The 18,501-nt window shown below is 40.3% G+C and overlaps 1 protein-coding gene across 1 annotated transcript in view; it reads right to left on the reverse strand.

Moving 5' to 3' along the window:
• The window catches only part of LOC124594933 (60S ribosomal export protein NMD3), a 91,914-nt gene that overhangs the window by 17,280 nt on the left and 56,133 nt on the right, over positions 1 to 18,501 (reverse strand). The window contains exons 6-8 of the mRNA XM_047133432.1: positions 11,238 to 11,388; positions 8,650 to 8,792; positions 8,294 to 8,445 (exon numbers count right to left, since the gene is read on the reverse strand). Of these exons, the coding sequence (XP_046989388.1) occupies positions 8,294 to 8,445; positions 8,650 to 8,792; positions 11,238 to 11,388 (446 nt within the window). The remainder of the gene's footprint in view (positions 1 to 8,293; positions 8,446 to 8,649; positions 8,793 to 11,237; positions 11,389 to 18,501) is intronic.

The following is an 18,501-nucleotide window of genomic DNA, read 5'->3' on the forward strand; positions in this document are numbered from 1 at the left end:
CGTCATCAGCTAAAACATCCGGTAAGGTAGATGGCAGGGACAGGACAACACGAAATTGACTAAAACGGGGACACGACAATAAAACATGGCGCACCGTTAATGCCTGACCACAAGGGCACTGCGGGGCTGGGTCACCAGAGAGCAGGTAGCGGTGGCTAAACCGGCAATGCCCAATCCGCAACCTGGTCAGAAGGACCTCCTCGCGCCGAGATGGTCGGGAGGAAGTTGTCCAAGCAGTTGGGAGCGGTTTTACTGCCTGGAGCTTGTTTCCTTGGAGGGATGACCAAGCATCCCACCACAAGGACACAAGCCTCTTACATACATCCCCACAAACGTCAGATGACGGGACACAATGGGAGGCTGGCCGAGGCTGGAGGACTGCAGCCTTGGCTGCAGCATCCGCAGCCTCATTCCCAGGCACTCCCACATGTCCGGGGACCCACAGAAAGCTGACAGAACCGCCATTATCAGCGAAAGAATGGAGGGACTGCTGTATTCGTTGAATCAAGGGATGGACCGGATAGGGAGCCTCAAGGCTCTGAAGAGCACTGAGTGAGTCAGTGCAGAGTACATACAATGAATGGCGGTGGCGGCGGGCATACTGAATGGCCTGATGGAGAGCAAAAAGCTCGGCCGTAAAGCTGGAACATTGGTCAAGGAGCCGGTATTTAAAGGTGGCGGTCCCGACGACAAAGGCACAGCCGACACCATCTTCAGTTTTGGAGCCATCGGTGTAAATAAAGGTGTGACCAGCAAGTCGAGCACGAAGTTCGACAAACCGTGAGCAATACACTGCAGCCGGAGTACCCTCCTTCGGGAGTGAGCTGAGGTCGAGATAAATACGAACCGGAGCCTGGAGCCAAGGTGGTGTCGGGCTCACACCCTCTCTGAAGGTGGTAGGGAGGGCAAAATCCAATTGTCGAAGCAGGTGACGGAAGCGGACTCCGGGGGGCAGCAGGGCAGACACATACAACCCGTACTGACGGTCGAGAGAATCGGCGAAGAAGGACTTGTAAGAGGGGTGTTCGGGCATAGACAACAGCCGGCAGGCATACCGACACAGCAGTATGTCGCGCCGGTAGGTCAATGGTAACTCGGCAGCTTCAGCATAAAGACTCTCGACAGGACTAGTGTAGAAGGCTCCGGTCGCAAGACGTATCCCCCGATGGTGGATGGAGTTGAGCCGGCGTAAGAGGGATGGCCGAGCGGACGAGTAGACGAAGCTCCCATAATCCAGCTTCGATCGGACTATGGACCGATACAAGCGAAGCAGGACAGTGCGATCCGCTCCCCAAGATGAACCGCTAAGAACTCTGAGGACATTAAGGGAACGTGTACAACGGGCCGCCAAATAAGAGACATGTGGAGACCAACACAGTTTCCGGTCCAACGTGAGCCCTAGAAACTTAGTTGTGTCCACGAATGGGAGAACAACGGGACCGAGATGTAAGGATAGCGGAAGGAACGCTTTATATCGCCAAAAGTTGATACAAACCGTCTTCTCTTCAGAGAACCGGAAGCCATTTGCCACGCTCCATGAGAAGAGGCTGTCTAGACAATGCTGGAGGCAGCGCTCCAGGAGGCATGTTCTCTGGGCACTGCAGTAGATCGCGAAGTCATCGACAAAGAGAGAGCCTGAGACATTAGGTGGAATGCAATCCATAATTGGATTGATCGCGATGGCAAAAAGGGCTACGCTCAAGACGGAGCCCTGAGGCACTCCGTTCTCCTGGAGGAAGACGTCGGACAATACGGAGCCCACACGTACCCTAAACTTTCGATCCGTTAAAAAGGAATCAATAAAAAGGGGCAGACGACCGCGTAGGTCCCACTTGTGCATAGTGCGGAGGATACCTCCTCTCCAACAGGTATCATAAGCCTTCTCCAAGTCGAAGAACACGGCTACCGTTTGGCGCCTTCGCAAAAAGTTGTCCATGATGAATGTCGACAAGGTCACAAGGTGGTCAACAGCGGAGCGGCGGCGACGAAAGCCGCATTGGACGTCTGTAAGTAGTCGTCGAGATTCAAGAATCCAAACTAACCGAGCATTAACCATGCGCTCCATCACCTTACAGACACAGCTTGTAAGAGAAATGGGGCGGGTAACTAGAAGGAAGGTGTCTATCCTTCCCGGGTTTGGGTATAGGAACGACAACGGCGTCACGCCAACGCATGGGGACCTGACCTTCGGTCCAGTTGAGCTGTCAGGTACTCTGTAATCTGCTTTTTGTCACTTTTGCTAAACAGAAAAATCTTCCTACCTTTCTTAATATTTCTATTTACAGCTGAAATCATCGATGCAGTAACCGCTTTATGATCGCTGATTCCCTGTTCTGCATTAACTGTTTCAAATAGTTCGGGTCTGTTTGTCACCAGAAGGTCTAATATGTTATCGCGACGAGTCGGTTCTCTGTTTAACTGCTCAAGGTAGTTTTCAGATAAAGCACTTAAAAAAATTTCACTGGATTCTTTGTCCCTGCCACCCGTTATGAACATTTGAGTCTGCCAGTCTATATCCGCCAAATTAAAATCTCCACCCAGAACTATAACATGGTGGGGAAATCTACTCGAAATATTTTCCAAATTATTCTTCAGGTGCTCAGCCACAACAGCTGCTGAGCCCGGGGGCCTATAGAGACATCCAATTACCATGTCTGAGCCTGCTTTAACCGTGACCTTCACCCAAATCATTTCACATTTCGGATCTCCGTCAATTTCCTTCGATACTATTGCACTTCTTATCACTATAAACACGCCTCCCCCTTAACTGTCCAGCCTGTCTCTGCGGTATACATTCCAATCAGAGTTTAGGATTTCATTACTGTTTACGTCTGGTTTCAGCCAACTTTCTGTCCCCAGTACTATATGGGCGTTGTGACTGTTTATTAATGAGAGATGATTTAAGACAAAACCCCCACCACTAGTGACCGTAAAGTAACTATGGTGCGGTGGTTGCAGGCGAGAGACACTGCTGCGGACATGAGCATGACAAAGCTGCTATTATCCTCCCTCGTGAAACAAAATAAGCCTGTGACGCCTAAATATGTTGTAGGTGAAATTGCAAGCGAACAGGGTCACTTGGTAATTAGGCTACCGCCTTATCACTGGCATTTTAATCCAAGTGAATTGGTTTGGAGTGAAGTCAAGGCGTACATTAGAAGTAGCTTTTACTACAACAGAAGTGGAGAGACTGCTACGGGAAGGTCTTGCTACTGTAGATGCTACCTCATGGAGGAAAAAAGTTTACTATGTTGCCAAATTGATAAGAGAAGGAAGACTGTAGATGGCATAATAAATGAAAACGAGCAATTAATGATTTCTCTTGTTGTTGTTGTTGTTGATGATGAAGACAATGGTTTTGGTGTGGATTCTGTAGATAGTGAGGGAGAAATGGATGGAACTGTGCCATTGACATTGTAAGTTGGTGAGTGTAAATGTATACAGAATTAATTCTCTCTCTCTGCAATTGGGTAGGCTACGCATGTTTTGCTTTATTTCTTTCTATGAGTGTGGATAGTGTACGATTTGGTATGCTTAGGTTTACATTACTATATGACGTTTTACATGCAGCTATTACAGTAACAATTTGGAATGACTATTCATAGATATTGTCATTAACTTCGGCTGTTTCTATTTCCCGGTTTCGTATACTATCAAATGCTTAGTCTCCATTGTCGTTCTCTCCATTGTTAGAAAAACATACTATGTTGCATGTACGTATAAATGTTGATTGTAGCTTACATTTACAAAACATACTTCGGAGTTGTCGGTGTGTGCGGTGGCAGCTATTGCAACCTCGCAATCGCAGTATAGCCAACCACACGCTAGCTGTCAAGTGACATGTGTCACCAGCCCTGGTATAGAACGTATTGTTTGTTCCAGTAACTGCCCTCATCCTGGACTCAAACTACTGTCAGTCCCTGTTTGTAGCTGCCCGTTGCCTTACTAGCATAACCCTTACCCCTTATCTGCCCCCTCCTCCTCCCACAGCCTCACAATGCTGCACATAAAGAGGCTACTATCCAGTTCTCACCACACCCCTGGACTCTCCCATACGCAGCAAAACAGCACTTACCATGCCCCCCCCCCCCCTCCAACCTCTTCTACTTTCACTACCTGCCCCACCCAAGATCACTGCTCACCACAGTCAGGCATTTGTGACGGTGACAGTGGCCTACTGCGTAAGAACTGTGCCCCCCCCCCCCCCCTCTCTCTCTCTCTCTCTCTCTCTCTCTCTCTCTCTCTCTGTGTGTGTGTGTGTGTGTGTGTGTGTGTGTGTGTGTGTGTGTGTGTGTGTGTGTGTGTGAGAGAGAGAGAGAGAGAGAGAGAGAGAGAGAGAGAGAGAGAAGAGAGAGGACTCTGTCCGATAGCTTAGCCTACTTTTGAATGTACTTTAAATGTGTGAGTGTGTGTGTTGCTCAACACCTTCTCCATGTATTGGGTAACAATATATCCTACTTTGTATCATCACATTTAACAACAATAGTAAATATTTGGAGCAACCAATATTTACTGTCGGACTATCTGGCGCATGCTTAACTATACTGTGCTCCCTCAACATTATTTTGCAAGTATTTATACATGATGGAAATAGTCATAAGCTTGTAAAGTGTTGCAGGGTAAGCTGTGTTCAGAAGTAAAAGAAAGAAAGAAAGAACGAAAAACAGAAAGCGATTCACTGCGCTATTTCCAAGTTAATTAGCACTGAAGTTAGCCAATCAGGGCCTCGCACATGCAAAATAATGAGACCCACCCATGACAGAGTTATCAAATATGTTTTTCGTTTTGCTTCCTAAAACTGAACAAGAGAGTGACACAAAAACTGAACATGGGATGGTCATAAGGATTGAACCAAAGCCAAGGGCTGAGCAGTCTTGTGCAATGTCACCTACGCTATGAGAAAAACTGACTGACTGTATCTGGCAGGCTGCTTGAATTTGCAAGCCCAATGGCCTGATTGGCTAATTTCAATGCTAATAAACTCATAAATGGTGCAACATATGGAAATTTCTTTTCTTAACAATTATTTCTTGGCGGAGCTCACCATTAAACAGCCTTAAAAGTTTTTCAGACTGTTTCTATCCACTCTTTATATTCAACTACTAAATTACAAATTATATGGCAAGAAAGTCATACAAGCCATGGTAGAAAACTTGTATGTAAACTGTACACAGTTCATTTAACCTGATTTGTAACACAGCATGCAACAAAAGTGTCATGCTAAGTTACTCTGTCAGTGTGTTTGCCAACTGCAATTGCTATTATTTACTTCTGGATAACATTCAAAGTGAGCTAAAAAGTGATTTCTGACCTGTGATATGGAGACAGTAATCTTGTAAAATGTCCCTTCACATATATACTCTTTCAGTTGAATCTTTGTGTATCCTGACAGTGTCATTTAATTTCCTAACATTTTGCTTCTAATTCTATTACAGTGATTCTGTGCAGCTTTTAAGGGTTCCAATTTGTTTTCATTGTTATTGCTTGAATGAATTTTCACTCCAAAATCAACCTAAAAGCAAATAATGCTGCATCTTATTCACTAACAAAAAAAATCATCTACATTCTTTTCATTAACATCAGTTGTCCTAAATGCTATTGTCTCCTATCTTAAATGGCATATTAAGAAAATTTTAGAATCCCAGGGGTTAAAAAATTCTACCACTCCTCTTTGTCACTCAAAAACTCATCAAACAACCATGTCTTTTGCAATACTGTTGAGGTTTTTCTTTCAAGATTCACTAATTTTGCGAAATCAATGCCACCGCACTTGTTTCCTAATATTTGTGATAATACTGACTGCATACCACAAGACGATTTAAACAAATAGTATCACAGAATTTCCCGTGTTGCTGAAATATTGTGCCACCAGTCTCAGTGAATAAATGGCACTTGGATATGCACACCAGAGTTCTAGTTCCTTCTGAGAACTTACAAATGGAATCACACTGACACTATCATTTCACAGAAAGGTACAGGGAGACCTTACCCAAAGTAAGATTGTTTCGCACTATGTAAAACATCAGCATATCAATATCACAAAGTGCTAATGTTACATGTAAATGTTCTCCCCCCATATTTGTTAATTGGCTCAGCGACTCAGTGGTATGATTTTTATCTGTCACTTACCACGCCATTCACATCTTACAAGGTTTTTTAATGAGAAAGTTGCTCAGTTGCATGGTGGTTCAGAATCCACATTAAACTATACACCCCCTATAACTGGCTGAATGGGTTAGTTCAACGGCTATAGGAAGGCAGTGTGAACCAAGTCCTTTAGGACTGCACCTAGCAAAGTACTGTAGAGTTCAAACCAACCGTGTTGATGGCAACTTATTTAATTTGCCACCTACAGGATTATGTCATTCAAGGGCAGAGTGGAGCCACTAAGCCAATTAACAACTGTGAAAAGAATAAGTAAATTCATAAGTAACATTAGCATAGAGTGAATTGAGAAAAGCTGCAATCTTAAACATGCTCAAAGAATGCCTCCTGTAAAAACTTGTACAAAACCCCTATTATGCTCTACCTCATTTCCATCCAGGTCCTGAGGGACTTTCCTATCTTACCTACTCCCCGTTTCCTCTGTACCTTTCCAATCCACTACTGCCGTATGTTGGAAATCAAGTCATACAGTTTTTCTGTATGCCTATCAAGTCTTCAACTGTTTAGTAAGTAGACTTGGTTTCATTATATATTATATAGTACAGTGTTGTATTGGCTGTAGAATTGGTCATTGTTTCCCATTAATAAAGGCTTTAAGAATTATTGCCCCCCCCCCCCTCCCCCAATATACTTGAGGTAAAACAAATACAAACCATAATCCATCAACAATTCTGTAATTTTACTTCATGTCTTTTCAGCTCCCTTATAGAAATCACCTCCTTTTATGTAACCTCAGATTCACTTTCCTTAACACTGAACTATGACACTACTCTCCAATACACACAACTGGAGCACAGCATGGAGCAGCCTTGATATACAGTCAGCAAATACAATTACTTCTTAGTTACCTCTCTGCCTTAAGAGCCCAATTTTCTCAAGTTATGGTCAACCATACAAGTAAAATAAAAGTCACATCTCCACTCAGTCAGTATTCAATTGTGATAGAAAATAAAATAAAATGGCAACATATGAGATTTATATTTCAAAACACTGACTAACTCTTATATAAAACCTGTCTACACAATAATTTTCCTCACTTTTTGCCCTTTTAAGTGTAGGACAGATCTATCTAATTTAATGACAGTCAAGTCAACTAGTCAACACCAGTTTCCCCAGATTGTGGTACCCTTTTCAAAGACAGGTTATATTGTGGAAACCTTTTCCCAACCAATGAATGACTGTAAACTTATAAGTTACAAGATGCATTCAAGTTGTAACACCTACAACTTCTTTTCTCAGGACTGCAAGCAGATAGAAATGTGTAGTTTATTTCAAAATGTGTGTGAACTTGTCATGAATGTGTAACAGAGATGGCAGCATTGTACGGCAAACACAGCTACAACAGTAATGTCAAGCTTGAGGACTGTTATTGATATTGAAAATGGCGATGTTTTAATTGCAAGAACAACGAGTAATCATTAGCTTTCTCCATGTGCATGGTGTGCCACCAAATGAAATTCACCCACAGCTGAGTGAGGTGTGTGGTGATAGTGTCATGGATGTGTCTAATTTGCATTCATGGGTGCAACAGTTCAAAGGAGGCAGAACGTCATGTGACAACAAACCAAGAAAATCTCAGCCTTGCACAAGCTGGTCTGAGGAAATGATCAAGTGAGTGCAAAAAGCTGTTTTGGATAACCACAGAATGAGTGTGGAACACATCACTTCCAAAACTGGCATTTCCATAGTGTGTGTGCGCCATAATCCCGCACGAAAGTCTGAAAATGCAAAAAGTGTCTTGCACTTGGGTGCCATGTTTGCTGACAATCATTCATGTTGCCAGGCAATGTTGACGGCTTGAACGGGACTTTCTTTTCATCGAATGTGATAATGTTTGAGACATAGATGCCAGTTTTCAGTCTTGAAACAAAGAACCAGTCAGCTCAATGGAAGCACACATACTCATTGCCAATGGTCAAACAAGACTTTGTAAAGAAGCATTCACTGCAGCTGTGCAATCAAGGTGTCGTCGTTGTGAGATTACATCAAGAAGTGACAAGTTTCACTGTTTTCGTGCGAATTGTCTGTGAGGAAAAGAAAATGCAGGTTATTTCCCTCTTTTAAAAAAATCTAGCAACAAAATGGATTAATTCTGCAACTTTTTGATTTCCCCTTTTAATAGGCTTACCTTGTTTGATATTGCTCCTTGCCCTGGGAAAACTTTCCGGTCTTTGTCTCTTATTATATCCACATCCATTACGATATATTCTGCAAGTTGTTTTGGATTGCAGATACTGTTAAATGGGTGTCGCCAGAAGTTTGTACTACTCAATTCAGCAACTAAAATATAATAACAATCATTATTTTTGCAAACCACATTGTAAGGAGCCATTTTAGAAAAAATAAAGATCTGGTAAAACCAAACTGAGAGTTATGATATTAATGGAAAATTTACTATATTTTCAATCTAAAGATATCAAAATCCTTACTACAACGACAATGTATGGGACATTCACTCAAAGATGACTGACCTCAAAAACTTACTCTGTGCAGTAGAAGGATCAATAATGTGGATGGAGTTAGTCACTCGGTATATGAGGCAAATAGGGCTAATGCCTCCTAACTGATGGGTCAACTTTTTTGGCAAGCACACCACACTGTCCTTTGATAGAGGTACTATTTCCACACTAAAATAAAAAGAAATCAGTTTGAAAATATGTTCCACTTCGTTTTATACTGAAAACTTACAAGCAAAACATCAAGGACCGATTGTATGTACTTCTGACTGGAAGTACATTTTGACCTTAGTTCCGAAATTGGACTCTGTTCAGGACCCCATTCTACTGTGTAACACTAAACTTGGATACATCGAAGGAAGTATGGTGTTTATTTAAATTAGCATGAAACACGCTTGGCTGTACCGGTACAATCAGCTATCAACAAGATTACTGTGCTTCAACTGCAGATAGTAATACTGGAGATAGTAATCATACATTGTAGATACACAGTACTTATTATTGGAGGTGTCGTTTTCTAAAGATGGAGGAAAGTAGTCAGAAAAGCTGCAATCTTCAAACTTCTCACCAACTGGAAAAAATTTTACGCTGGAAATCATATTGAATTTGCATAAAGACATAACAGAAGACAAAAATCTGATAAAGTTAATATGGCCAACAAAGAAAAGGTGACAATCATGACTGGAAATATTTGAAAATATGTTACATCACTATTAAGAAAATGACAAGAATGCATTTGCGGAAGACAGAGTATAGCTTTAAGATGCACTTTACAATCACTACATTTCATCTCTATGTAATTACAGTACAAATGTTGTGTGAACTGGACCGAAAATAGTATCAAAACTTTTCAAGGTTGAATGTATAAAACTGGAAGTGGTAATTTTGTCTGGTCTACTATTATGAAAAATGGGCAAAATCTAATTGCAGGTCAAAAGCCAAAATTTATTCCTATTTCCAACTTATATGACGACAATGTAGGTTTTCATCCTGAATATATATGCAGAGGTCTGTATACATTTTAAAACAGTTGAGTAAACTGAAACGAATTTGCTTTGTAAAATATAGTTTACAATATTATTCATAACATTCTTGAACAATGGAAACACCAGGTAGGAATATCAACAATGTAGGAAATGACAGATTGCTACCTACCATAAAGAAGACACATTAAGTTACAGACAGGCCCAATTAAAGACACTCAAAGTTTTCGGCCACACACTATCAGTAACACACACACACACACACACACACACACACACACACACACACACACACACAAGACCGCCAAATCCAGCATCTTGGGCCAGAATGCAACATTGCTCAGGATGCAAGCAACAATCTGGATGGGGTGGAGAAGGGGAAGGAACAATAGTGTATGGGTGGGAAGAGAGACAAACACTGTCTGTGCCGCACGAAGAATCGGACAGCATTCATCCCTCTCCCCACCCATACACTATTATCCCTTCCCCTTCTCCACCTCCTCCAGACTGCTGCTTGCATCCCATGTGATGTTGCATTCCGGTCCAAGACGCTGGAGTTGGCGGTCGTGTGTGCGAGGTGTGCTTGATTCTCTCTCTCTCTCTCTCTCTCTCTCTCTCTCTCTCTCTCTCTCTGTGTGTGTGTGTGTGTGTGTGTGTGTGTGTGTGTGTGTGTGTGTGTGTGTGTGTGTGTGTGTGTTTTGATGAATAAGACTGTGGCCGAAAGCTTTATGGAGTGTCTCTTAATTGTGACTGTCTGCAATTTGACAGGTCTTCTTTAAGATAAGTATTAATCTGTCTTTTCCTAAATTGTTCATTACATTCTTGTTCATTTACAGATTTTAATAAGTGAAATGATGTAGCTATAATAACTGCTGCACAATTTAATTTACTCTGAGTCCCAAAACTTAAATAGCTCACCATTTTGCATATTGACATACATTTCCACAGGTGAAACGAGTGACATGTGGGGAACAAAATTCCAAGAACTGATGTGGGAACTCACCTGGTATCCTCTGCACTGAATTTCAGGACACAATCACAGAGCCATTGCCTTACATTTACAAATTGACTTGCATATGTTTACTACTAGTATTGCTTATCAACTTGCATGCATCTTAAGCATTTTTTTCTTTTTTTTTTTTTTTTGCAGTTAAAACTTAAGTGAAATTATGTAGTCACTGCTATTTGAGCTTATAAAACATTTTTGAAAGAGGTGTTCAATCAAATTGTTCATTTTCCATTGAAACTATCTCCATTTAGGTAACCATTCATAAGTGACACATCTCACTATTAAAAATTATGTGTAATAATTTGCACGACTACAGAAAACGTAAAATCATGCCAAACTACAATATCGTTTCTTCTTCTTATATTAGGTCTCCAACCTTAGAAACAAATATATGTGCATTAAATGCATATACTGATAAATCAAAACTTATCATGAATGTATTACAAACTTTCCTTTTATAAACAAGCCACTATATTTTCAACTACCGGAGTTGCAATGCACTTAGAATACTTTTTCTTAGTGAATATGAATTGTATATGCAACACCAAGTTGTCAAAATGACACTGAATAGCTTAATTAATACTTATTAATTTTATAATGCAAAGATAATAATAGCAAACTAACCTGTAGGTGAATTTGTAGTTGTAGATATTACTGTGTATATCATGAGAAATCAGTTTCTTAGAGTGTTGATACCTGCAGGGAAGCACAGTTGTTAAGAAATCAATCATTTTTCGGGCATGTCCTTCAGTTGCGTAGAAGAAATCAAGTCCCTCTATGAAAGAGGAAAACAACTAATTAAACACTAATATTTCACTGAACCGCTACAGAATAAAAAATAGGTAAATCACACAAAGACAATAACAAGGCACTAATTTCACAAGTAACTGATCCTTAAACAAGAAGAGTTCACATGTAGAAGGTAGTCTTTCCCTTGAGTAATCACTGAGTACAAATGTAAATCATCTATCGTGGATGATAACTGTGCATCACACAGTAAATATCAACTTAAAATTTTTTTCAATACCTGGAATGAAATCTATAACAAATAGCTGAACAAATTTGGCATATAATTACACACTGATCAATGCATTCTCTAACATCCATCCCTCCAGTTGTACATCAATCTCAGATGAGCCGTACTGACAGTTCGAAGTCAGAGGGATGATGGATAAAATTTATGATAATAGCTATGAGATTTCTGCTGTGTGCTCAGATGCTCGCATGGCAGAACACTGCCAATAAAATTTGAGTCCTGGTACCACATAATGTACAGATTTATATAAAAGCATACTATGCTGTTGGATGAGAGGTCTTATTGGGTAGGGGACACCTACTTTGTAGTGATGGATAAGCTCTCCTTTCAGTTACCACTCACAGGAAAAATAACAAAGTAGTTTTCTTCCTTCCAACAGTAATATTTTTATTTGATGAAATATTCTGTGCCAATGGAAAAATTCAATCAAAAAGCTGCAAGAATACAGCTACTTTGTCTCCTTGTAATGAAATATTTTGTGCTTCACTCGTCTATTTACATACATGAGGTTTGTTTTGCTATAGATTGCATGTATCTTCTTCATATAGCTTGGTGGCTACCTATTGGGCTATATATTCGAAGGTACAAGGTTTAATCTTCTGCAGGTCTTAATACTACTACTTTCGTTACTTCATCTGCCCCTGTCAATGATTAATAATTTGATTGCACAATGGTTCAGAGTCTACATAAAACTATAAGTTCCCTTAAAACTGGCAAGGTTGGAGCAAGAAAAGTGCATAGTACCTCTCATAGGACCAAGCCTAGTACAGCACTGACTTTTACACTGACATTTGGGTTGATGACAAGTTTACTTTCCTAAATCTTTTTCAATTTAAGCTTCTGCACAGACTATATACACTTTCTCTATTCAAGCAACTGATTATGATTATCTCCAAAGGGGCTTCCGAATAAGACACACATGTGTGATTTTGTAAGTTTTCCTGGCAAAATAACTTGATTCTCTTCTCAGGGTTTGTAGCCAGATCTTCAAGTCAAGTTGAGACAATATTTCGATGGTGAAACTGGCCATCATCTTCAGGTGAGATGTTGTTAGTGCTAAACATCATTGAAATGATGCTCCAGTGAAGCCAGCATCTCATTATAGCTGAGCAGAGGGTCATGGTAATGAAAGTTTGATAAACTTCTGAAGAAGAAGAGAAAATAGAAGTGTACCTCGATTTTCTTCCCAGGGTGCTACAATGAAGGTATTATTGCACAATTTGTTTATTTTATTAATAACAGGCGTGTCAAGACTATCAAGATGAATGCTGGTGCTGGTAAGGAAGCAAATTTGTTTCACTCTTAGACAACTGGATATCATTTCTAAAGATTTATTTTTCTTGCATTTGGAAATTTAAGCACTGCTTTCAATGGCTTCCTAGGAATAGATGGATGGTGCCACATAGGTTGTGTCAGACTGGGTGCATAAGAGTGCCATCACCAGACAACCCTCAAAATTTGAGCAGCTTCTTTCATGTTCCACAATATTAGATGATTTTCATTGACAGACTATCATTAATCTTATGTGTATGGGACTGGATGGTATCACTGTGGCCATGATGGAGAAAGGCCTAAATTGTTCTCCCACTATGAAGAGAATTCCCCAAGGAATTTATCTGTTCTGTAGAACAAGTAGTATTCAGTTCCTCAGGGAATTGAATGGAAGAAATCAAGCTTGAGGTGCATTACACGTTATGCCAGGCTGCTGCCGAAGAATAATATCAATTCTGCGGAAAGGGCAGTTACTCATTCTATTAGAGTAAATAAAGATATAGTAGTTTCCCTAGCAGACAAAGGAATTGCATAGTCATCATCACTTGGTGGACTGTGCAAGTAAAATGGATTACTTACTTAATGCTCCAATTTACTGAAAAGTGAAGAATGCCGCTAATGAAATGACAGAATTGCACTCCTGAAAAAGGAGCTGGATGTCCAAAGATGATATTAAAAAATTGTGGCCCAGTGCTGCCATTTCGCTGAGATGATATGGTTTACCCAAAATCCACAAGGAAGAGGTGCCATTTTGCTCCATTGTTATAGCTAAATTCTTTTATCTTGGCGGCTCGTGCATGCCCGTCCAGACGCGGGAAATTGCTGCATTGCCAGTTGCAAACGACGCACGTGCCAAAATAACCAGTGCTATAGTATAGTATAGTTCGCAAACTTACGTTTAGGGGGGAGTGTGCAGTTTATGACGTAAAGCCACCATGGCCACATTAACCCTTTCCCTGCTACAGAGACGTGCTCCCTGCATTTCGTGCGATTTTGTCATCACTGCACTGCTCACCTGTGCGGACACATGGTGTTCCGACTGCTTTGACACACTTATCATTCGATTTCACAAAAACTATTTGGCCCAAAAATTTGATTTTTACACATCTTCTTGACTGATACCTTCCCCCACATAAATGACAATTTTGTTTCGATGTTCAACACAGTTATTGTGCAGCATTAAACATAGTAAACCATTGCACGAAATTTTGAAGAGTTTGCAGAGGTAAAAGTCCATAGCGTATACCTCAATTTCATATAAAATTTACCATATAACAATATCTCATTTAATTTAAGTACCAGATAGGTGTCGCATGTAATATTGAGAAATATTCCGTCTTTCGTGACTGTAATAAAAGTTTTATTTACACCAGGTGCGTATGGCTTTATTTTAAAGCACTTCAATCAAAAGGAAGTAGACAAAATACATTAAACAAAACTGTGGGACACCCAATGATACCAAATCTGACAAATTTGTGGTCAAATTTGTCATAATTGGGTGTCCCCTTCCGAGAGGAACCAATTTTCATTAGGATTTCTTTTGGCTCTGTGTGTCGTTTTCAAGAGATTACAATGTCCCCAGTTAAAATGAACACTCTTTATAACATAAACAGTGTTTATAAATTGGGAAATATTCCATCTCTAGTGACTGTAATAAAACTTTTATTTATACCAGAGTCATTTCACTTTTTTCTAAAACATTCTGATTAAAACAAAGTTGGCGAAGTACACAAAACTGAATTGTGGACGTAATAAAACATAGAAACTAAAATGTATTGTCAGTGAGGCGCAGTGTGCAAACAATTTGTGTTTGTCATAACTGACAGCAAATACTTGCCAAAACACTGAATATGATGTTGCCAAAGCAGCGAAGCAAAGAATTGCGTCAGACAATCAAGTAGCTCGGCAACGTATGAGCCAAAATTCTGCTCTAAATAATACTTTTAATACTGTCGCAAAAGAATATAAATATGAATAGTAAAACAGCAACTGCGGAAGAGAAGATATACAAACAAAACAGATAACACGAATATTGTATGTGTGCCTTTTCATTGTTTTTAATTGCTATGAAAAGAAATATTGGAGGACAAAATTAGGAAAACCGAAAACTACTTATGATTATAATGAAGAGACAAAGCACTAGAAATTTCAAAAAATTACATTCAAACGAATAAAATTCATGAAGTAAGACACTTCGATATTGTTTTTAAATAAAGGAAATATTCAGCACTGAACGAGGTTTGAACTCAGAACCTTACACTTTGCATTCAAACACCTTAACCATTACACTAATGAAACTCATCAATCAATAAGACTCCTGGAGGACTCTAAAACATCATGCAAAATACCGACAAACACTGTTGGTATGACTATGAATTACTCACGTTTCGGCGAAGTGCAATAGGAAATAAACAATTACCGCTGTTCTTTATTGCAAAAGAGCGGTTCGTGAGAATGATACACACACCTTTCCTTGCTATCACCTGAATTAGGAGGCTTATTGCTTGTTTAGTTTAGTTAATTAATAGAATATGAAGCAATTGGTATAAAGAATGCTTTTTCCAAACTTTCGATAAAAGAAAGTGTGCTATCAAGACATTGCGTTTGTTCAATTACTTTATTTATGACTGAACGTTTTCAAAACTGAAGACACTTGTCCGTGCTCTGCACTACAGTCCAGCTCTGGCAACATCGTTCTCTGTTCATTGGCTGACTGTGTTTTGTGAAGTCAGATGCGCAGAACAAACCTAAACTTGGCCGCCGTTGTAAATGACGCGCACTATAGTAATTTGGGTCTGCCCACCTATAACATGGCAAAGCATTTTTGGGGGTGAGGACTGAGGGGGAGGGGGGGGGGGGGTTCTTCGTCTCTTCATCAGCAAGTGTGGACATTACACCCCAACTAACTGGAAATTATTCAGCATATAAATACATTACAGATGGGTTCCTCAGACCTGCTTGTAAGCTTTGTGTCGATAAACCCCTATCAGCCACAACTGCTGATATGACTGAAAAAAGCACTAAAGACAGCGATTTTAAAACAAACATGTTTCTGGATATATGCTGATATCTCTTTAATTCGGCCACATGGAGCTGATACTCTTAAATGTTTCTTAGGACATTTGAATCCCCTTCACCCCAGCATTAAGTTTACAACTGAAGTGGGGACAGATGGAAAGCTCCCATTTTTGGATGTTCTCATTTCTTAGCAAAATGGTGGCATTGTTATGTATAGCATTTACTGGATACCTACACGCATTGACCAGCACCTGCAAATGACTAGCTGTCACCAAGCAAACCAACTCAATGGGGTCCTTAGGATGCTGGTCTGACGAGAATGTGCTACACCTAATGCAGTGGCTATGAAGCAGCTCACCTACATCTGGCAGAGCAGGGCAATAACAAATAGCACAATGATCCGGCTAGTTGAAACAGTCGTGTTTTCTGTCTTCTTTTATGGTTGCGAAACATGGACACTCAAGGCCAGAGACAAACAGCGCATTGATGAGTTTGAGCTTTGGTGCTGGCTTAGGATGCTACGCATAAAAGGGACCAAAAGAAGAACAAATGTGTCCATTATTGAGCCATACGATATCTCCAGATGCCTTTCTTTTCGAGTCACTGAAAAAATTCTCCAGTTCTTTGGCCATATTGTGAGAAGAGATGGAGAAAATCTAGAAAAAATTATCTTGCGAGGAAAGATTGAAGGCACGAGACAAAGAGGAAGATCAGCGAGCAGATGTATAGATCAAATCAAGATGATCTCCAGTCTACCTCTAAGAGAAGCTGGCAACCGTCCGGGATGGAGACACTTTGTTCACGGGGTCACGACACTCAGCAATGAGCACAACAACTTCGCTTATCACAGGAAACTGGACACCAAAAGTTTGCACTTGAATGGAATGAATTCCCTGAGTAGCAGATCCATCGAGCCTTGGAGTTAAGATCATCACCAAAAGTATAGCATGATGAATCTAAATCAGATGCTTTCCTACAATATGTTGAGTGATTATAATCTAAACTAGGGAAAATTTTTAAGAAATTTTAACATCAAAACTGTGTTTATTCTGTCAGCCAAGATTAGCGACATTTTGGGTTCTGTTAAAGATGACCTGGGGCTAAGGAAGCCCAGTGTTCGTAATGGTAAAGCATGAATTGGTCAAATTATTCACACCACCCACCTCAATTACCAAAAGGTTAGCATCTCTGCCTTTGGTGTAGAAGGGCCTGGTTCGATCCCTGGTACCTCTTTGGATTTTTCTGAGGTAGGCAGGTCTGGAAAGCGGTCCTCTCAGCCTTTGAGGCCAAAAGCAGAGCTGCTTGAAGAAAGAAGCAGCATTGTCATCTGGATTCGGCTATTGGCAATAATGACTGGTAGGATCAATGACTGACAGATCCCATGTCCCACGATCGAAGACTGCTCCTCATACTGCCTTGTAGGCAGTAGTTGGACAGGCATAACTGGCCTAAGGCCTAATATGTGGGTGGTGTTTACATTTACTATTCATACTCTTTAGGACAGGTGTGTGGAACTTTGTTGCCACACAACCAGGGCTGGTTTGAGAACATTTTTTTGCACTAGTGACATATCATCATCATACATTAGTTGTCACTGTTTGGCCTCTTGATAATAACTTTAAATATAACTCAAAATCTAGTAAGTGTAGAAATGAGTAGTTTTTGCTACTACTTAATGGTACACCCTGTGTACAAATCTTGCACTAGATGTGGCCCCCAGGCAGCTGCTTATGTCACTTGGGTCTTAGACTGGCCCTGCACACAAGGTTATAACGATCGGAAAAATCGCCATTAGCAAAGCTGTGCTTAGTTGAGGAACACACAATTAAATATAATGAGAATTGGGTGTCTCATTACTGACATTTTGCTTGAAGGAATCAGCTGAAAGTGGGATGGTTGATAATCTTATTAAAAGGTAACTGCTATTCCCTGAACAAGTTGTGGAATCCACGCTGATCTGCATTAAAACACAATTTCTCATTTGGAAGAAGAATTTGACAATTAATTTCAGCAGGGATAGTTCACTTTTGTCTGTCTTCACCACCAGTGGCACTGCTCATATCCTCTGCAGCACTAACAGTGCTTGGTGCATGTGCCAAGTACTCTCTGTTGGCCTATAAGTGTGCCAGCTTCAGCAAAGCATCAGCTCGATGACACTCAGCAACAGCAGTATCTTACCCAAAGATGACAACCAGCTGGACTGTTGAAATATTCTATCAATCTCACTTTAATATCTGGTTGCAACAGAAGAAGATTATCACAAGCAACACAGGTGTTTGCCATACACAACTAGAAGTTACTTAACACTGTATAGTGCCTAATCAATACATTTTGTAGTACATACACACATTAATGATGAAACACTTTGTTAAATAGCACAGCAATTTCCTTAAAACCGCATAAACACTAATTCATTTTGCTGTCTTATTACCTCTAAACATGTTTAGAAAGGATGGCAAGAGAACATTACACTTGCTTTCAATTTGTTTACTTTACCTAATATGACTGAATTACTATTTGCAATGAAAGATACACAATGTCATGGATTTACATGGATTAACA

The sequence above is a fragment of the Schistocerca americana genome, chromosome 2 (assembly GCF_021461395.2).
Source record: "Schistocerca americana isolate TAMUIC-IGC-003095 chromosome 2, iqSchAmer2.1, whole genome shotgun sequence".
NCBI classification, from domain to species: Eukaryota; Metazoa; Arthropoda; class Insecta; order Orthoptera; family Acrididae; genus Schistocerca; species Schistocerca americana.